Source organism: Hermetia illucens, chromosome 1 (assembly GCF_905115235.1).
Source record: "Hermetia illucens chromosome 1, iHerIll2.2.curated.20191125, whole genome shotgun sequence".
Lineage (NCBI taxonomy): Eukaryota > Metazoa > Arthropoda > Insecta > Diptera > Stratiomyidae > Hermetia > Hermetia illucens.
This window is the reverse complement of record NC_051849.1, coordinates 208,805,535-208,822,277: the sequence shown is the minus strand read 5'-3', so window position 1 is coordinate 208,822,277 and position 16,743 is coordinate 208,805,535. Positions and strand designations below refer to the sequence as shown.

The window sequence follows — 16,743 nt, the reverse complement described above, 5'->3', positions numbered from 1 at the left end:
CCGCACAGTCCATCCGCCTCTTGTCTCATTTTGCCAAAAGAGTTGCTACTCAATTAGTGTGCGTTGCCGCTCCTCACGAGCAACCACCTCCCTTGGTTCTTCTCTCTTTTTTCCTTATATAGCTTTCCATTTTCTAGCAAGAAGGACGTCGGGAATTACTCCCGCAATCACCATTACGGCAGTTTCAGGGACTTTGCGGTAGGCAGATGCCACTCACAAAACTCCCCGTCTCTGTACTAGCGCAAGGTGTTTACGATATACCTCCTTGCCAAAAACATCAGCCCATACTCCTGAGCCGTAGACCAGAGCAGACCGCGTTGTACTTATCAGATGACGTCACCTGCTAGATGTAGGACCCCTAATGTTTGCCATTAGACGAGTGAAGGCCGAAAGGAAAAGCTCATCCTTGAGTCAAGCGTCAGTATGTACTTAATGGTTGGTTTCGACTCGATTATCGACCCGCCGGTGGGATGGGATTTTATTTCTGGTCAGGATGACTACTTCGGTTTTTTTCAGTGCAAGGTTGAAACTATGAGCAGTCATCCATCTGCTTATCCGTCGCATCAATATGCCAGTCTACTTTGCACCTATTCAATAGCTGGTCAAGCAACAAGCGCCACAACATTGTTTGCATAACCGGCTATGAGCGGATTTTCTGGTATTTAGAGTCTTAGTAGACTATCATAGGATGCACTCCAGAAAGTCGGCCCTAGGCAAGATCCCTGCACTATCCTCGATATGACCTCCATCCTCCTTTGGCTCTCTAGCGTCTCATAGAGCAGGCAGCAGTTTCTCAGATACATCAATATTCATAAGAGATAGCTCGGCACCTGGAAAGTATTGTCTAGAGTGTCTAGAATGTCTTACGGAATTAAAGGCATTTCTGACATCAAACGTTACATGAAGCATCACACATCTAGCTCGGCAACTGTGTGCCTCCGCTCGATGAACTGTATCGACGACCATAACGTCCACTTTGGAGCTCCCTACTCTAAAACCGAACTGCCATCGGTATCAATCTCCGGCAACACGGATCGCATCAGCGAGTCTACTTCTGATTAGCTTTTCAAGCACTTTCCCGACTGTGTCAAGCATGCAAAATGGTCGGTATGCAGACGACAGCACAGGGTTGTCTTTCCCATTGCTGATCACCGCAAGCCTCGCCAGACGCAAGAATTGCACCGAACAGTAGCACCAGTTTGAATACCTCTGCCGGAATACCATCGTGTCCTAGCGCCTTCTTGTTTTCCATAGAGAAGACAACCTCTTTCAACTCCTTTATAGAGAAAAGTTGACAGTCCTCGGTGCTTTCCACGCTGCTGTCATCAACTCATACAGAATGCGCAGGGAACGTTGTTCTTAAATGAACTGGGTTTCTACAGAGCCCCGTTTTTTCGATAGCATAAGTTAAGGCTGGGGTTGGATAGAGCAAATTCCGTCCCGGATGAAAAGTATGTCTGCCTCTATATCGTTCCTGTAGCAGCTGTTATATGTCTCTATTCTGTTAAGAAAATCGCAACCCTAAGGGAATGCTTCCTTCCCCCTTCTGTTATATGCTCAGGCTTGAAGTATTCATCATACTTTTTGTGTTCAGCATGATCTTCGCCTGGACCGTAGTGTCCCTGGATGTTCTGTAACAAAAAAACTCCAGGAACTGCTTAAAATTGAACGTTGTATTTATCATCACTTTCACAGCTTAAATGTGGATGATATGATTCCCAATGCTAGTAAAAACTTAGCTTTTCTTATAGAGCTCTGCAAATATTGTTTTCGATTTCTGCTCGACAGGTTTATTTTCACTTGAGAACAACCACCCAATCATCGATAGGTTGACGTGGTAGCCTGAGTCGATACTTTTGAAAGACATTACTACACAATTTCCCTCTGTCGAGAATAGATTCCACACTTTGGTGTGCCGGCAATTATAATAACCGACCAGGAAATAAAGTTTGAGTCCTGCCTTTTCTCAGAGCTGGCAACCTCCTCGGCTTCAAATGCCACCGGATAGCCGCTTACCATCCGCAGCATAATGGGATACTTGAAAGGTAGCACAGGACATTGAAGGTCCCTATAATGGCCCGAGGCGACCCTTCTTGGTCGTTGGTCCTACCACTCGTTTTACTTGGCCCCCGAACATCCAAACGAGAAAAATTTGCGGGGAGAGCATGAGACCTGCCCCCCTCAACACTGCCAATTTGTTGCGTCTGCTCAGGCACGCAATGCCGAAGTTAAAGCCGCCACTATCTGTCAACCATCCGAAAACCGTAGTTGACGTGCCCAGAGATCTCAAATCCTCACCCATGTCCTAATTAGAGCGGATGCCTCTCGGAGACCGCTGCTGCCACCTTACGAGGGCTCTTTCGAACTCTTGCGGCGAAGTTTCCTGCTAGGAAATATGTATCATCTCAATATTGAATCGCATTTTGATCCGTAGAGAGCTTACATCTGATGTAACCACAGATTGTTGGTGGGTCGCTTTCGCAGGCAGAATTCCTACAGGATCCTTCCCGAGCTGGGATAAAATTATCTGGTTTCCGCTGTGATGATAATACTTTATAAGATGGTAAGGCATGGTATGCATTATCGAAACGCTAACGAATGCTAGTCTCTCGGTTGAACCCTCATTTGCAGTTCATCGTTCAAACCCATGTTCAACTGTGTAAAATCTAAATCACAATTTCTTGTGTTTTTGGTGATCGCCAGCAATAACAAGGACCAGAGAGCAGCCTGTCGAAGCTTTTTCTCAAACTCTCTTATTTAAAGATTTGAAGGACCACCGCAGCTATACACACTAGGGGCGCCTACCATAGTAAATATTATACAAAGCTACCTTTGCTACCCCATATGATTTGGCCCCCAGACGTTCAGGTTGTGGTTCGTCCTATCTAATCCATGTCCCATATGTGATTGCAAAGATTTCTGTAGAGTTTACTTCGGAAGTGGTCAAATTCAGAGCGACCTTTCAAGGGATGATTTTGAATTAAGTTTATTTTTACGTTCCGGTTGACACTTACCTCACTTCTAAGTATTTCGCGCCAGGACCAACGTAGTTATTATGTAAGCAGTCCTTCCCTTCACGAAGCATGGATCTAAGGTCCTTGAGTCCCGCTCTTCCTGGATGCAAGGACTTCAGATCCATGCTTCGTGAAGGAAAGGACTGCGTCTGCGAACAAATTTTTAAGTCCTAGTCCTAGTTTGCATTGGTTTTCTTCCACGAGCGTGGTTTCGATCCTCGCCAATATTGGGTACTCCCCAAACTCTTCATAATTAAGTGTGTAACGAAAATCGTACTGGTTACCTTTGAGAAATTATACAAATTATAGACACCATTAAAATTAATTATTCAAATTGCAGAACTTCAAGGAAACATCATTTCTGCGCTCGAGACTATGAAGGGTTGAATTACGGGGTATTCAGTACACCGAAACACACCTCTGTATCTTACGAAGGTGTTTCCTCTGTGGAATTTATTGCTCTGGAAAAGCATTTCCGCCAAGAACATTGCAAATTACATTAAATTATGAGATACGCGTTCTGATAGGCAAAACCAAAAGATAAATTTGCGACTCCATCCCAACTCCTGACAGAGAAAAGTCATGTCTTGACTTTCACGTTGATTTGTGGGTGATGCAACCGCTCGAAAGGAGAGGGACTACTGGCTCTAAACAAACACAATTATTTGAAAGAAAAATGTTCATGTCGTGTAAGTAAACAGCAAATTATCTCTGCGCATAGAAAATCTGCAAGAAGGAGTGCTGCTCGTTAAAAAAAATCTCTCCGCAACTATTCCATTGTGACTTAAATTATTGCAAAATGAAACACCAATTTTTCTTTGTTGCTGCCTTAATAATATTCAAAACAATGATAGTTTTTACTCATTGCTCTAATGCACACACTCCACAAATAATAATTAATTAATATTAATGCAGCATACTTTCTTCTCGGGGCATTTCGAAACGGAATTAATCGCTGACCGCACACACTCTCGTTGTAATTGTGATAATTCCGCCGATGTCCTATTTATCAAAATACGAAAATTATATGCCTGGTATGCGCATCTTGCGTCACTGGCGCACCCATTTGCATACCTGAGGAAATTTTTCGCTATCATTGCCACAACATTTTCCACTCGACCATATCGTAGGCAGCTATCGTGATATCATAAGTGATGTGATATGATAAGCAGGTGATCGTGTACGTATGCAAATTGGCGGAAATCGTCAGAGTGCATACGCATTCGACGTGTAAAATGAATAATAAATAAAAAAAAACGGCGAAGAATTGAATGTTACGGTGAAGGGAAAAAATTGCAAATTAAGGTCCGAGCAAGAGAAAATTATAGAGATTGGCCGACGTATATAATTTCACACTATGCACACTACCTTGCCGGCCTCTGTGAGGATGACTTATTGCTCTTGATCACGCCATTGATGCTGCTAGAGCCTATCTTAGTTGAGCTGATTTTGATCGCTTCCTCATAGTGTGATTAATCTTTTGCGAATTCGTTCAGAATCTTTAGCTTTCTGTTGGGTACTGAAGCCTTTAAATAGGGGCATAACTCGCACAGAAGTTGATTTGATGGATGCAATATTCTCAACTCCCACAATAGTCATATTTCAAATCTGCGGCGGAGGAATGTACACATCAGGGCAGTTATTTTAAATGGTGGAGTTGTAAAAATTTATGTAATTCGAATTCTTTTATACATTGTAGGGTCACATAGGTAGGGTGAGTCCGGGCTTACAGTTTTCATAGAATGTTCATTATAGTGCAACAGTGCGTGAAAAACAACAAAAAGCTTGTACTTTGGAATGACCTATGTCGAATTGAAGATGGTCAAAAGACCACCCTTAATGGCGGGAGACGACCTAGAGGGAAGGGCTATCCCAAAAACCTAAGAAAATTGGCTAACCAGGCTCGGGAATGTGGGAGATCCTTTGAGCAACTTCCATCCCTCACGCCTCATGTTTCCATGCCGAAGCGTGAGTCCGCACCGAAACGCAAGGATTCGTGTCCACCTAGCGAAATAAACACACGTGAGGCCTGGAAATAAAAATCAAGAAAAAAGACGGCTCCACCGCGCGCGTGGAGCCGTAAAACGCTGGACCCGAGTACCGGGATCGAAAGGGGGGATCCACCTCGGGTCACATCCTTGATCATTGTTATTCCTATCTCAGATGTTTAGTGAGAGCGCGACCTTCACGGTTCCCACCCTTTCTTGACATCCTCGGGCCATTATTTGGAACAGCATGATATTCCTAATCTTAGGGTGGTGTCGTCGTAGTTATCACAAATGGGGCCCAACGTGGGGCACACATCTCCCAAATTTAGACCTGAAATTTCTGAGTTTCAGGTTCCTTGAATCAGTGGAGGGTAGCCTATCCGGGCTCACAACTTCGTTTTGTTGGTTCGTTTCTCAACATTTTTTCCGACTGGGCTTCAAGTATACTTGACTTCATTTTTCAAGTTTTAGGTTTCACGCCATTTTCCCCAGAAGTAAGTGTTTCTAAGCCTCAATTTTCCTTCCTTCCCTGTAGAGCTTCCTGCCCTATCCTTGGGAGTATACCACAAGTGCTAGGCGTTTGTTGTGTTTGTTTTTAAGACTTAACGTCTTGTGGGTGATTCCTTTCTAGAAGTCTCTGAATATACGGGCCTTTGCGGCTCTATGCTGACAGCTATTGCCGTCCAAGCTTCTGGGGAGTGTCTTTCCCTACATTTATGTGAATCTCTTTGTTACAGAATTTCAAAATTTAGTCTTCTTTCTTCTTCATAGGGATGAAGTGGCGGGTGATAATTTTGTTGTTAACTTTGAAAGGTCATCTAAGTCACCCGAATATAGCCAAGCGGGGTACCGGCCCTTTTCTTGTTTAGTGCTATCTAACCCTAGTCTTAGTTGACATTGATAGTCAAACCGAAGAGTAAGATGTCAAAAGCATAAAATCCTTTCCCGTAGCGTTCCTTATTGATCATGATCTTCCGAGCCCTCATATATACTTCGGAAATGTAAGTAAAGAATCTTCGGCCTCTGATGAAGCTTGCCGCCTATATAACGACGGAATCTTTGAGCGTCTCGTAGCTTTTCAAGTATGGATAAAATCAGGCTCGGTGGGAGGTTTACTTTAATTTAACAAGAAGGACCCTTCCTGCAATGTCTATGAGGGAAATATCTACGGTAAGAGACAATGAAGTAGACCTTGCATTCGGTGGTGTTACTTCAAAAAAATGCTAGGTGTCCTGGCATACGACAAGAAGAATTCGGTTGAAGTAACGAATTGGATGATCCTATTGCGAGGTCAGCGCAAGTTTTGATTGAAGCAGCCCCAGACCGGACACCGACTGTAGCCCATTGATGATGATGATTCATCTTGGCGTCTAAATTAGTAATCTTTGTTGAATACCAGAATGATTCAATGGGGACATTGAGCATAAACATCCTGTTGAACATAAAAATGACTCAACAGGAACATTAGGCATAAACGTAACATTTTGTTGAGATAACAATGATCCAACGCAGACATTAGTCATAGGCAATGTTACTGATAAGCCACTGAGAGTGCTGAAAGCTGCAATAGATGTGATTGTAGAAGGCATTTGCTCCTAAATATAAGACACCAAATCTATCCTTTCTCTAAAACTGAAGCTTCCTTTAATATAAGTGGATGCTCAAATTGGAGGAACCTTTTGCTATGCTATCCCCGCCAAAAAAAAAGTGAAGAAGGTATTAACGTGCGGTTGCTCTACGTGTGCGTGTTAGCCGCCTGCCTTGCTTTTCAACCCGCTCAAACATAAGCCGGGATTGACTATCTACAATTCGTTTCGCGCTGGAAAATCGTCAAAGGGGCAAAGTTCGGTGCGGCAAATTTCCTACCCACGCCATTGTTCTCGTAATTTTAGGTAACGAAGGGGATGTTTTGTGACCCTGCAGAGAACCTGAAAATTAACGCCGAGGAATACATTCGTGTCTCAAAAACATTGATGATGACTTGAATGATGCGGCAGTAGCAAGGATCTCATGATCTCCGGCAGAATTCTGTCCATGCTCACAAATTAGGGAAGTCCCTGGTTTGACTTTACACCAACTCATCTGAGCACTATGGTCCGGCTTTGTCGCCAGCGTTTTGCCAAGGGTTTAACTATCTTGACTTCCGCATTGTGCTTGTAGTTGAAGCAATTATCAATGCGAAACTCCCTGAGACAGAGGATGCCCTGAGCCTCATCATTTCCGAAATAAGGACGGGTTGGACAAAACTGTCATGTAATCGGTTTCAATCTAGACTCGAGCGGGCGGTGCAAGCTGACTGCAGTTGGCTGGCTGAAAAGCCAAGGCCGTGCAATTTTGCTAAGTCCTTAATCCGACTCCAGTTGGTCGAATCAAAAGTATTTTTATCGGCTAATTTTACCAATACCCAGAACTGTCCAACTTTTTCATTATTGAGCCCAAAAGGTTTCCCGATGTTATCACTCTATGAGAGCGTTGTCTTCCTCAGTGTACAAGAGCAATCTATTGTATATTACCCTCTTCAACATCTTCTTCATATTCTCTAAAGACAGAGGAGACGATTGGTTTAAGTAGCAGGGACCTCTGATAGTTCCTGAAGTTTCAATTGTAAAGCTAGATTTTGCCTTTTTCGGCGTGAATTCCTTCCTTCTACTATGTAGGAATCAAAAGTGCTAATGAACTGATGTAGTCTGGCATGGGCAGCTCTCTCCGAAGTTCCATTCCTTACGTTGCTGTCTCCAATACATCTATAAATACCCCTTCTGTTAACAAAAGTTATCGAAAAGAGGTTCCCTTACTGTAGAGCTTCATTTTCTGTTTATTGTTGATAAAAGGTGGTTATAATCGTCGAGCAGTTCACTCTGATAGTGCTTGTTTGTCTCGTACCTTGCTCAAAGCAACATTTTCGCCCTACTTTACACGGTCCTGTAGTTTTCCCATTTGCTCTTCTTTATAGTATGATTAAGGTCACCTCAATATCTCAACTTTCTTTGTTCCACCAGTCCACTCCAGTTAGCAGGAGTGATCGTCGTCTCGACATTAAGTGTCGTAAGGTCCGGTTAAGTGCAGGAAGCACTATTCCGCTCTCTTCATAATTGTCATCAGCTCTTTTTAAGGCTACCTGAAACGTGTACTCTTTAAAAGATCTAGGGCAGACCACCCTTGCACCTTTTGGAGACAACTTCTCTATCCTTAATGTTGGGGAGGATTACCTGTTGGTCATGATGAATGTGGTATGCACTCACGCACGCTTCCAAGGTTCGTCAATAGCATGTCTAGCTTCGCTGCGACTGGGAGTAGAATATATGTACTGTCTCTTGAATAGTCTATAATGGTAAGTGCTAGACTATCCCGCTCTAATTAAAATTGAACTCAATCAACACCATTTACATGCACTGTTCAGCTCCTTCTCACATATCGGATTTGTGTCGCTTCCTGCAACATGCCAGTTGTCTACATCTCCTAGCCCTGTAGCAAGTATCCACTCTGGCTCTGGAATGTAGTCCTTGATAAGATGTTCCTTTTCTATACACTTCTTCAAATTTTTAGGCCTGTCTTGAGGTCAGGCAAATTTAAGGCGTTTTTTTTTTTTTTTTTTATGGATGGAGGTGGAAATCTTAGAAAGACACTGCTGCGCCAGGTTGCAGCAGTGGGTGGGATTCACACCCACTAAAACCACCCCCACTCTTCCGCCCCTCCCCGCGGGACCACTGTGAAGTATTACTTCGCGGGGGAGGCTCTGGTTCGCTATACCAGCTCGTCCATGTCACGTCTCCGTCGTGCCGCCTTCCGAGCTCGATCCAACTCCAGGAGTTTTGTCTGCACCACGGCTACTGCCTCATTTACCGCCATCCAGTTTTCCTCCGACTTCAACATCTCTTCCACCAGGTTGGAGGGCTCGATGTCCGCCCCTAAGATGCTGTTCAACCTCCTTTTCTGCTGCAGAAATCTGGGATAATGGAACATAACGTGCTCCGGGTCCTCGAGTGTAGCACCGCATTCAGGACAGTTGGGAGACTCGTCCAATTCGAAGCGATGCAAGTACTTCCTATAGCCACCGTGTCCCGTAAGGAACTGTGTCAGGTGGTAATTCAATTCTCCGTGCTTTCGGTTGACCCATTTCTCGATGCACGGGATCAATGTATGGGTCCACCTGCCCTTGTCGGAGTTATCCCATCGTTGTTGCCACTTGCCACACAACTCTCTTCTGATGGCTTTTCGGAAATCCGCATTCACCTCGGCTGGATTTGCCCTCCGTTTTTCGTAGAGCCAGTGTGCCTCGCTCGCTAGAAGATCTATAGGGATCATTCCTGCGATAGCACACACTTCCTCCGCCGACGCCGTCCTAAATGCGCTGCACACCCTTAGCGCAATTGGCCGGTATGCCGAACATATCTTCCTCCGGTTGACAGCGTGGTTCAACGCTCCCGCCCAGACAAGGGCCGCGTATAGCAGGATCGACCTCACCACTCCCGCGATGAGTAGCCTGCGACTATACTTCGGCCCTCCCACGTTAGGCATCATCCTTGCAAGGGATGAGCTGGCATTTGCTGCCTTCTCTCGCGCATAATCCAGGTGTCCCTTGAAACTCAGGTTGGCATCGATCATCACCCCCAGGTATTTGACAACCGACTTTGAGACGACCTCACGATTACCAACCTGGATGGTAACCGTGTTGTTCTTCCTACGGTTGGTAATGAGGACCGCCTCCGTCTTTTCGTCCGCCAGGTCCAGCTTGGCCATTCGTAACCATAACTTGATGGTATGAATGGCTTCATTTGCATAAAGCTCCACGTCCTCGGGATGCTTTGCAATTGCAACTACCGCCAAGTCGTCCGCAAAACCAATCAGCGTTGTCTCCTCCGGCACGCGAAGGCCAAGCACTCCGTCGTACATTATGTTCCACAGCAGCGGTCCCAATACAGAACCTTGGGCACACCTGCTGTCACAATGTACTCCTTCGGCTCGTCGTCCGTCTCGTACCAGAGAAGTCTGTCCGAAACGTAACTCTCGATGAGCCTAGCCAAGTAGCTAGGAACACCCAGTTTGGCCAAAGCGCCCTTAATCCAGCCCCAGTTGGCTGAGTTAAAAGCATTTTTGACGTCCAGCGTCACCAGAGCACAGCATTTGCCCATGGCCATTGCATTTCGAGCCAATTCCACGACCTTTGCTACTGCATCGACCGTAGAACGGGCTCGCCGAAACTCATATTGCCGCTCTGAAAGGCCACCCGCAAGCTCGATGAACGGGAGCAGCCTGTTGTATATCACCCTCTCCAACATCTTCCCCATGTTGTCTAAGAGACAAATAGGGCGATATGAAGAGAGCACGCCGGGTGGTTTTCGGGGCTTCGGTAGCAAGACCAGCTTCTGCCTCTTCCACTGGGCGGGAAACACTCCTTCCCCCATGCACGATTCGAATGTGCTTGCGAACCACCTTGGTCTGGCCTTGACCGCCACCTTCAGAGCCCTGTTCGGAATTCCGTCCAATCCCGGAGCCTTGCCGTCCCCAATACGTCTGCAGATTTCCCAAAGTTCCTCTTCGGTAACATCAGGGATCGAGAAGACGTCCTGCTGAGCTGCCAGTTGGGGTTCTCTTTCGTCCTGCTCCTGCTGCGGGAAAAAGAGTTGCAATTATTTGCAACAAGAGCCGTGGGCATGTCACCTGAGGTGATTTTCGCCCGCGGATCTTCTTCATTACAACTTGGTAGGCTGTACCCCACGGATTCGTATTAGCCTCCATGCAGAGCTTCTGGTAGCATTCCCGCTTGCTTCTCCGAATGGCCTTCTTAAGGTTGCTTCGCAGATCCCTGTATTCCTCCTCACGCTCCTGGTGCTCCGGCCTTCCCTTTGTCCTGTGGGAAAGTCTCCTCGCTCGGAGACAAGAGGATCTCAAGGCAGCGATCTCCGTCTTCCACCAGTAGTTTGGCCTCTTGCCGTGGTGCAAACGTCGTCGTGGCATCGTAGCGTCGCATGCTTCGGTTACACACTGAGACAGCTGTGTGACCCTTTCCACCGCTGTTCCATCCGGATCATGGGCTCCCTCCAATGCGGCCAGGAATGTCTCCTCGTCGAAAGCTCCGATAGACCAGCAAACCGCCTTAGCCTTTTCATCTCCAGAGCGTCGTTGACTGCTTCCCCGGTTCCCAATGCAGAGGTAGATGGCCTGGTGGTCACTGTGGGTGTAGTGCTCACTCACTTGCCAAGCCATCCCCCTCACCAGTGAAGTGCTAACAAATATCAGGTCAACGATCGAACCCGACCCTCTTCCTCGAAAGGTGGGCACGCATCCAACGTTGGCCAGCACGATGTCCAGCTCCGCAAATGACTCCAACAGAATTTAACCTCTGGTGTTCGTCGATCGGCTTCCCCACTCCAGGGCCCACGCGTTGAAATCGCCCGCAATGATTTTAGCGCTGCGGTCTCTAGCATCCAACACCAGACTGTCTAACATCTCCTCATATTCTGCTAAGGTTGCACTAGGAGGAGCGTAGCAGCTGTAAATATGGACACCGTTGACCTTCGTCCTTATAAAACCGGCTGCCGAGGGGGCCATGACTTCCTGAATGGCCTGTCTTCCGCACGCCCAGATTGCGGCCTTGCCAGACGCATCCACCGCCCAAGTCGCACCGCCGTAGTTTCTGTACGGCTCGCAAATAACCGCGACATCGACATTTGACTCTCGAATGGTTTGCGAGAGCAGGTCCTGATCTGCCTCACAGTGATTGAGATTGATTTGTATCAATCTCATTTGCCTGTGCGGTTCAGCTCCCTCTTATATACCGGACATCTGCTGCTTCCCGCAATATGCCGGCCGTCCACGCCCTCTTTCCCACTACATAACATACACCGTGGATCTCCGGTGCAATCTTTGATGAGGTGGCCCTCTTCCCCACACTTCCTGCAACTCCTCGACCTATCATGCTGGCTAGTGCATGCCGCCGCAAAATGGCCGAAGTCGAGGCATCTGAAGCATCTCTTTAGAGAAATTTGCTCCCTGAGCCTGCACACGACCCAACCTACTCTTACCTTGCCCGCGGTAATCAACTTAATAGCTGATTCCGCCGGCAAACTAATAATAGCGGCCTGTGTGCCACCATATGCCTTCTTCATCCTTCTTATGGCACTCTGGTCTATATCACCAAGGTTGAACTGTTGCTTCAGCGCAACACAGATGTCCTCCCGTCAGGTGACTTCATCTAGGTCCTTGCATTCGACCACTATCTCCTGTTTCCGAGATCTTACCTCAGCTTCCTCTCCAAGTACACTTTCCACCTTCCCGCGGAAGTTATCGGCGTCTAAAACATCTCCTTAAATACATACATGCTTCCTCAACCTACACACGACCTATTTCATTTTTATCTTTCCTGTTGTAATCGGTTCTAGCTCTAGCTTTAATAGTTTATTTGTCTCCATAAACCTACTCTTTATTGTTTTTTTCTCGGTACTACTGAGGCCGAACATTATATAGTCAGCTCTCACCTTCAAGTTCTTGCCTTACCTTACTGGCCTAACATCTTCCCTAGTCTATTGTTGAACGGTGTCCTTTCGTTATAATTTTTATTCTTGTTAATGTTCTCAGTTAGCCTTATTGCAGCAAGTTCCTTTCCTTGGTTCGCCTGATATAGTTCGTGTACTCACCCAGATTTATCAGCTGTTGACTGGCCTTCGTAAGGTGTTAGGAATGATATCAGTGTAGGACAGATCTCTTTTCTGCCCTTTTTTCCTGACTCTTGTTCTGCTTTCGATCTTTTATCTGCTGGATTTTCTTTTGTTCCTGGCGATATTGGGGCCACGGTTAATAATTACCAACCTTTGCGTTCAGTTTTCCTTGCTAAAGGGAGGTTTTATGGACGGTTTCCTAACATCCAAAAGGCTCATCTATTCCATCCTAGTTTTTTTTATAGACTTCTCTTCTGTCCTACTTTAGGGAAGTATCCCCTGCTATTGTCGAGTGACTCTCCCAGTTATCGCTTGAGGGTTTTGTCTTTTCAGTGCCTCTTATCGAAACGCGCGAGAGAAGGGTTGTCTAAAGTTATAGCTAGAAGCTTTTGGGGGTTGGAGAAAACTAGGTTATACTTGGTCTCAGGCAACCCTGGTATGAATTTGCTGAATTGAAGCTTCTTATTAACTTCTGGGTAGCTTGGAAATTTTCAATTAGTGGCAGTGAAGTTAACTATTGTACAACAAGAAGCCTCACCAGTCACTGCAGGGAGGATTTAAAATTTTCATTGGAGACAATACCATACTGATCTTTTCCCGGCAACAGGCATGAAGGTCCTGGGGGTTTCACATGATTACCTGCCATGTACGCATAATCCCATCGTCCTCTTTGTACACATATTTATTTAGAAACCACAATCATAACCCCGCTGTGATTGGCACCGGGGTACCAGTTTATACTGAGTGTAGGTTAAGCATTCATACTTGTGGATGCAAGGCATACCTAAATCCTCTTCTGTAACTAAGGAGTACGACACTCAGCAGCGCAACCCCACACTTGAGTCCACAAAGTGCTCTGTCTTCAATTTACACACAACCACAACGGTCATGATGGATGGATCAACCGCAAATAGCCAAGCCGAGAGCATATCCTCAAGGATTTTTCCCAGAAGGTATGCGCTTGGAGAGCCATCCCGGTTTCCATGGTATCTGATAACTTCCGATGAAGCATCGAGGAAAGAGCCACTTCTGATAAGTCCCTTGCAGACTTTGGTCTGATTACTCTTCTTGAGTATGTGAGGTTGCATTTGCCAGCAGAATCTCTGCCTTGTATAATAGAATGCAACTTCAGTCTTTCAAGGAGGAAACCAAACTAGACGGAGAAGCACTACGCTTCTTTCTGAATGAAGCGAAAAGCAGCTTGCTGATTAGCTCGTTTGTAAAAGTTTGTATTGTGGCGCATTAGAGTCCCGATATGGGTACCCAACTTCAACGTCTCTTGTAATGCCCCCTTACCCACTCAGCATTCTATTCTATTCTACTGGGTGCTCTCTCTTATGATTGACCAATAACACTTGCTACCTTCTGTGTCCTTAGGGAGTTTCATGTTCATAACTCGCAAAAATTAGACCGACATAAATTTTCCGAGTTTAGACTTTGAATCTATTGGCCGGAAGGTACAGCCATACAATCAAAATTTTCATTCAGCTTCCTTTGTTTTCCAGGATCTTACTATATTCTCGGAAATCCTTTAAAATTTCTCTTATCATTCACCATAATAAATGGAAATCTATATCCATACCAATCAGACAATTACCGCGGAAACATCAAATCATACTTTCTGAAATGCATAGAAAGGTAAATCGAGCCCGTCTCATAAAAAAACAGTAAAGGACCTAATATCGAACCCAATAGAACGTCATCAATAAATCGAGAATAAAACGTTCAATAGCAGGAAAATTATGTGTATCGGAATAATAGAGCCAAACTACGGAACATCTGCCAGTTTCATGCATGAAATTTTCCGATATGAGTACGTAATATGCCGTCGTCCTTTTCAAAATCGTATATGCGTCTGAGAAATGAACCTTATTCAGGGTACGACTTGACCCCGTAAGGTAGTCTCGGCTTCTATTAAACAGGTATTGGCGAATGAAAGGAAAAAAAAATACATTTTTCAACTTGTATTCAGATCAGACATTTCTAAGACGGATGTTTGCCAAAGTACAAGGGTGCAAATACGATTTCGGTACACAAATTCCCACACTTTTCGACTACCGAGGTGCATCGGGAGGATTCACCTGGTGTCCGAAAATGACATGTTGAAGTTACTCTCTGTCTTTATTGAACTTGTGCAAGGGGTCCATTTTATCCGTAGAAAATTACCTTACATGAATTGCGTAATCGTCGTGGGAAACGGATCAATTGATTTGCATTGCGACTCCCCCTCGGGAACGGGTCTGATGTTTGCCTTTAAAAAATGGAGACTATCAAATCACGCCCCAAACGTCACGTCCAATCAGATTTCTAAAAAAAACTGAAATAGATAAGAACCCTTCTCGAATTCGGCTGTGCATATCAGATACGAAATCCCTTTTTTATCCGCTCATTCACACCACAGCTCCGTGGTGGCGTACATACTTCATGCGACGCAGCCAATCCTCTCCCCTATGTAAATTGATTTGAAAAGGGTAGCGCGCATGTAAATTTTAAACCCTTCTTGAATAACTCTTTCTTCCTTCCCTTGACGGTCGATCCTTTTTCAGGGATAAAATGGAGATTGTTTGCAGAGAATCAGGCTCGGGTTGGCTCTCGTTTTTTATGCAAAGTATTATGTCTCCTCCTCCTCTCCTCTCTGACTGGGACAATTTTTGAAAGTGAAATGTTTTCAGGATTTGCTTTTAATCCGTGCATACCTTTTTGCCTCTTTACAGATTTGGAAGATGATAAGGAAAGGATTAGTCGAAGTGGATGGCACCAACCACTTTCACTGGTAACGCCGAGTTGCGGGAAGATTGAGACTGCTGATGAGGAGTCGGAGGCTGCCACTGCGACAGATGCTATTGAAGAGCCTGAAATTAGTGACATCAGGCAGAATGAGGTGAAGGATGCTGTGGAGCCGGAGAAGAATAGCGAGATGGTGGATAGAAATGAAAGTAGGGTTGGGATCATTAGACCTGTAGGTGAGTAGTATTTTCAATTTCCTTTAGTAGGCCATATTTAGTTAATCAATGATTGCGCTATCAAAAATAGGATTTAAAACAGACTAAGTTTTCTATTCTTCCTTGGGAATGAAACTCGGAAGTATAGCTTTAAAGTTCACCAGGAATGGGATTGAAGTCTATCTGGTTCTTGGTAGTCTCCATCACTAAACTCGTCGCTTTCTGAGAATTTGGCAGGCGTAGGTATGGACAAGCAGGATGTATTCGCTACCAGTTGGGGGCTGCCCCCAAAGGATGGGTTGCTATACTAGAAAAAAAGAAATGAAAGTCTCTCTGCGATTGGTCCAACCCATCTTCACGTGTATGTAGACTCAGAACTTCCCCAACCCTCAAAAAATAATTGATAGGTGACGTCATTTATTAAGGTTGTATTTGAAGGTTTTTGGCGAATTAAATTCCTATCATTGTTGCTCTAAAATCGCATATACTACCCCTTAATTGTCCTTCGAGAAACTGGTGGTTCATCAGAGCCATCAAATAAATTTCACTGAGACCATTCTGTGGTCAATGTAATCGCAAACATCAGGGATCTGACTCGAGAAACAATGGTTGGACGTCGAAAATGCTTTCGATTCACTAATGGGGCTGAATTAAAGAATTGGGTCCATGGTTACTTAGCTGGACCAGATTTATCTGTGGTAAAGGCTCCTATGATACGAGGCAGTTAAAGGGCAGGTTGGTGGCCTTTAAGAGTAAGAGTTTGTCAAGATTCCTACAAAAAGGTACTCCCCGAGATATACCACTACCTTTTTCGGCTTGCACCGTGATATTGTGGCTAACAACTAACTTATTGCTGATGATTCGAATAAGAAACCCAAGCTAAAATTTGACATTGCTGACTTTGCAGAATTTTGTCAATATCATTGGGAGTCAGCTTTTTATGCAATTTTGACAATTGTAATTACACAAAATCTGCCAAAAATACGTAGTTTTAGTCGATATTATACATTTGAAACCATTCTGAGTTTAAATGACGTCATAGAAAAAGAGTTTTTTTAAACGTTAATGCTACCAATCTGCTCAAATTCGGGTTAGTTACTCCAATGGAACACTTATCTGCCCTGCGATATGAAACTCTTCC

General features: G+C 45.0%; 1 protein-coding gene across 1 annotated transcript in view; it reads left to right on the top strand.

Moving 5' to 3' along the window:
• The window catches only part of LOC119661601 (protein nubbin-like), a 233,643-nt gene that overhangs the window by 160,472 nt on the left and 56,428 nt on the right, over positions 1-16,743 (top strand). Inside the window, exon 3 of the mRNA XM_038071001.1 lies at positions 15,375-15,623. Within this exon, the coding sequence (XP_037926929.1) occupies positions 15,375-15,623 (249 nt within the window). The remainder of the gene's footprint in view (positions 1-15,374; positions 15,624-16,743) is intronic.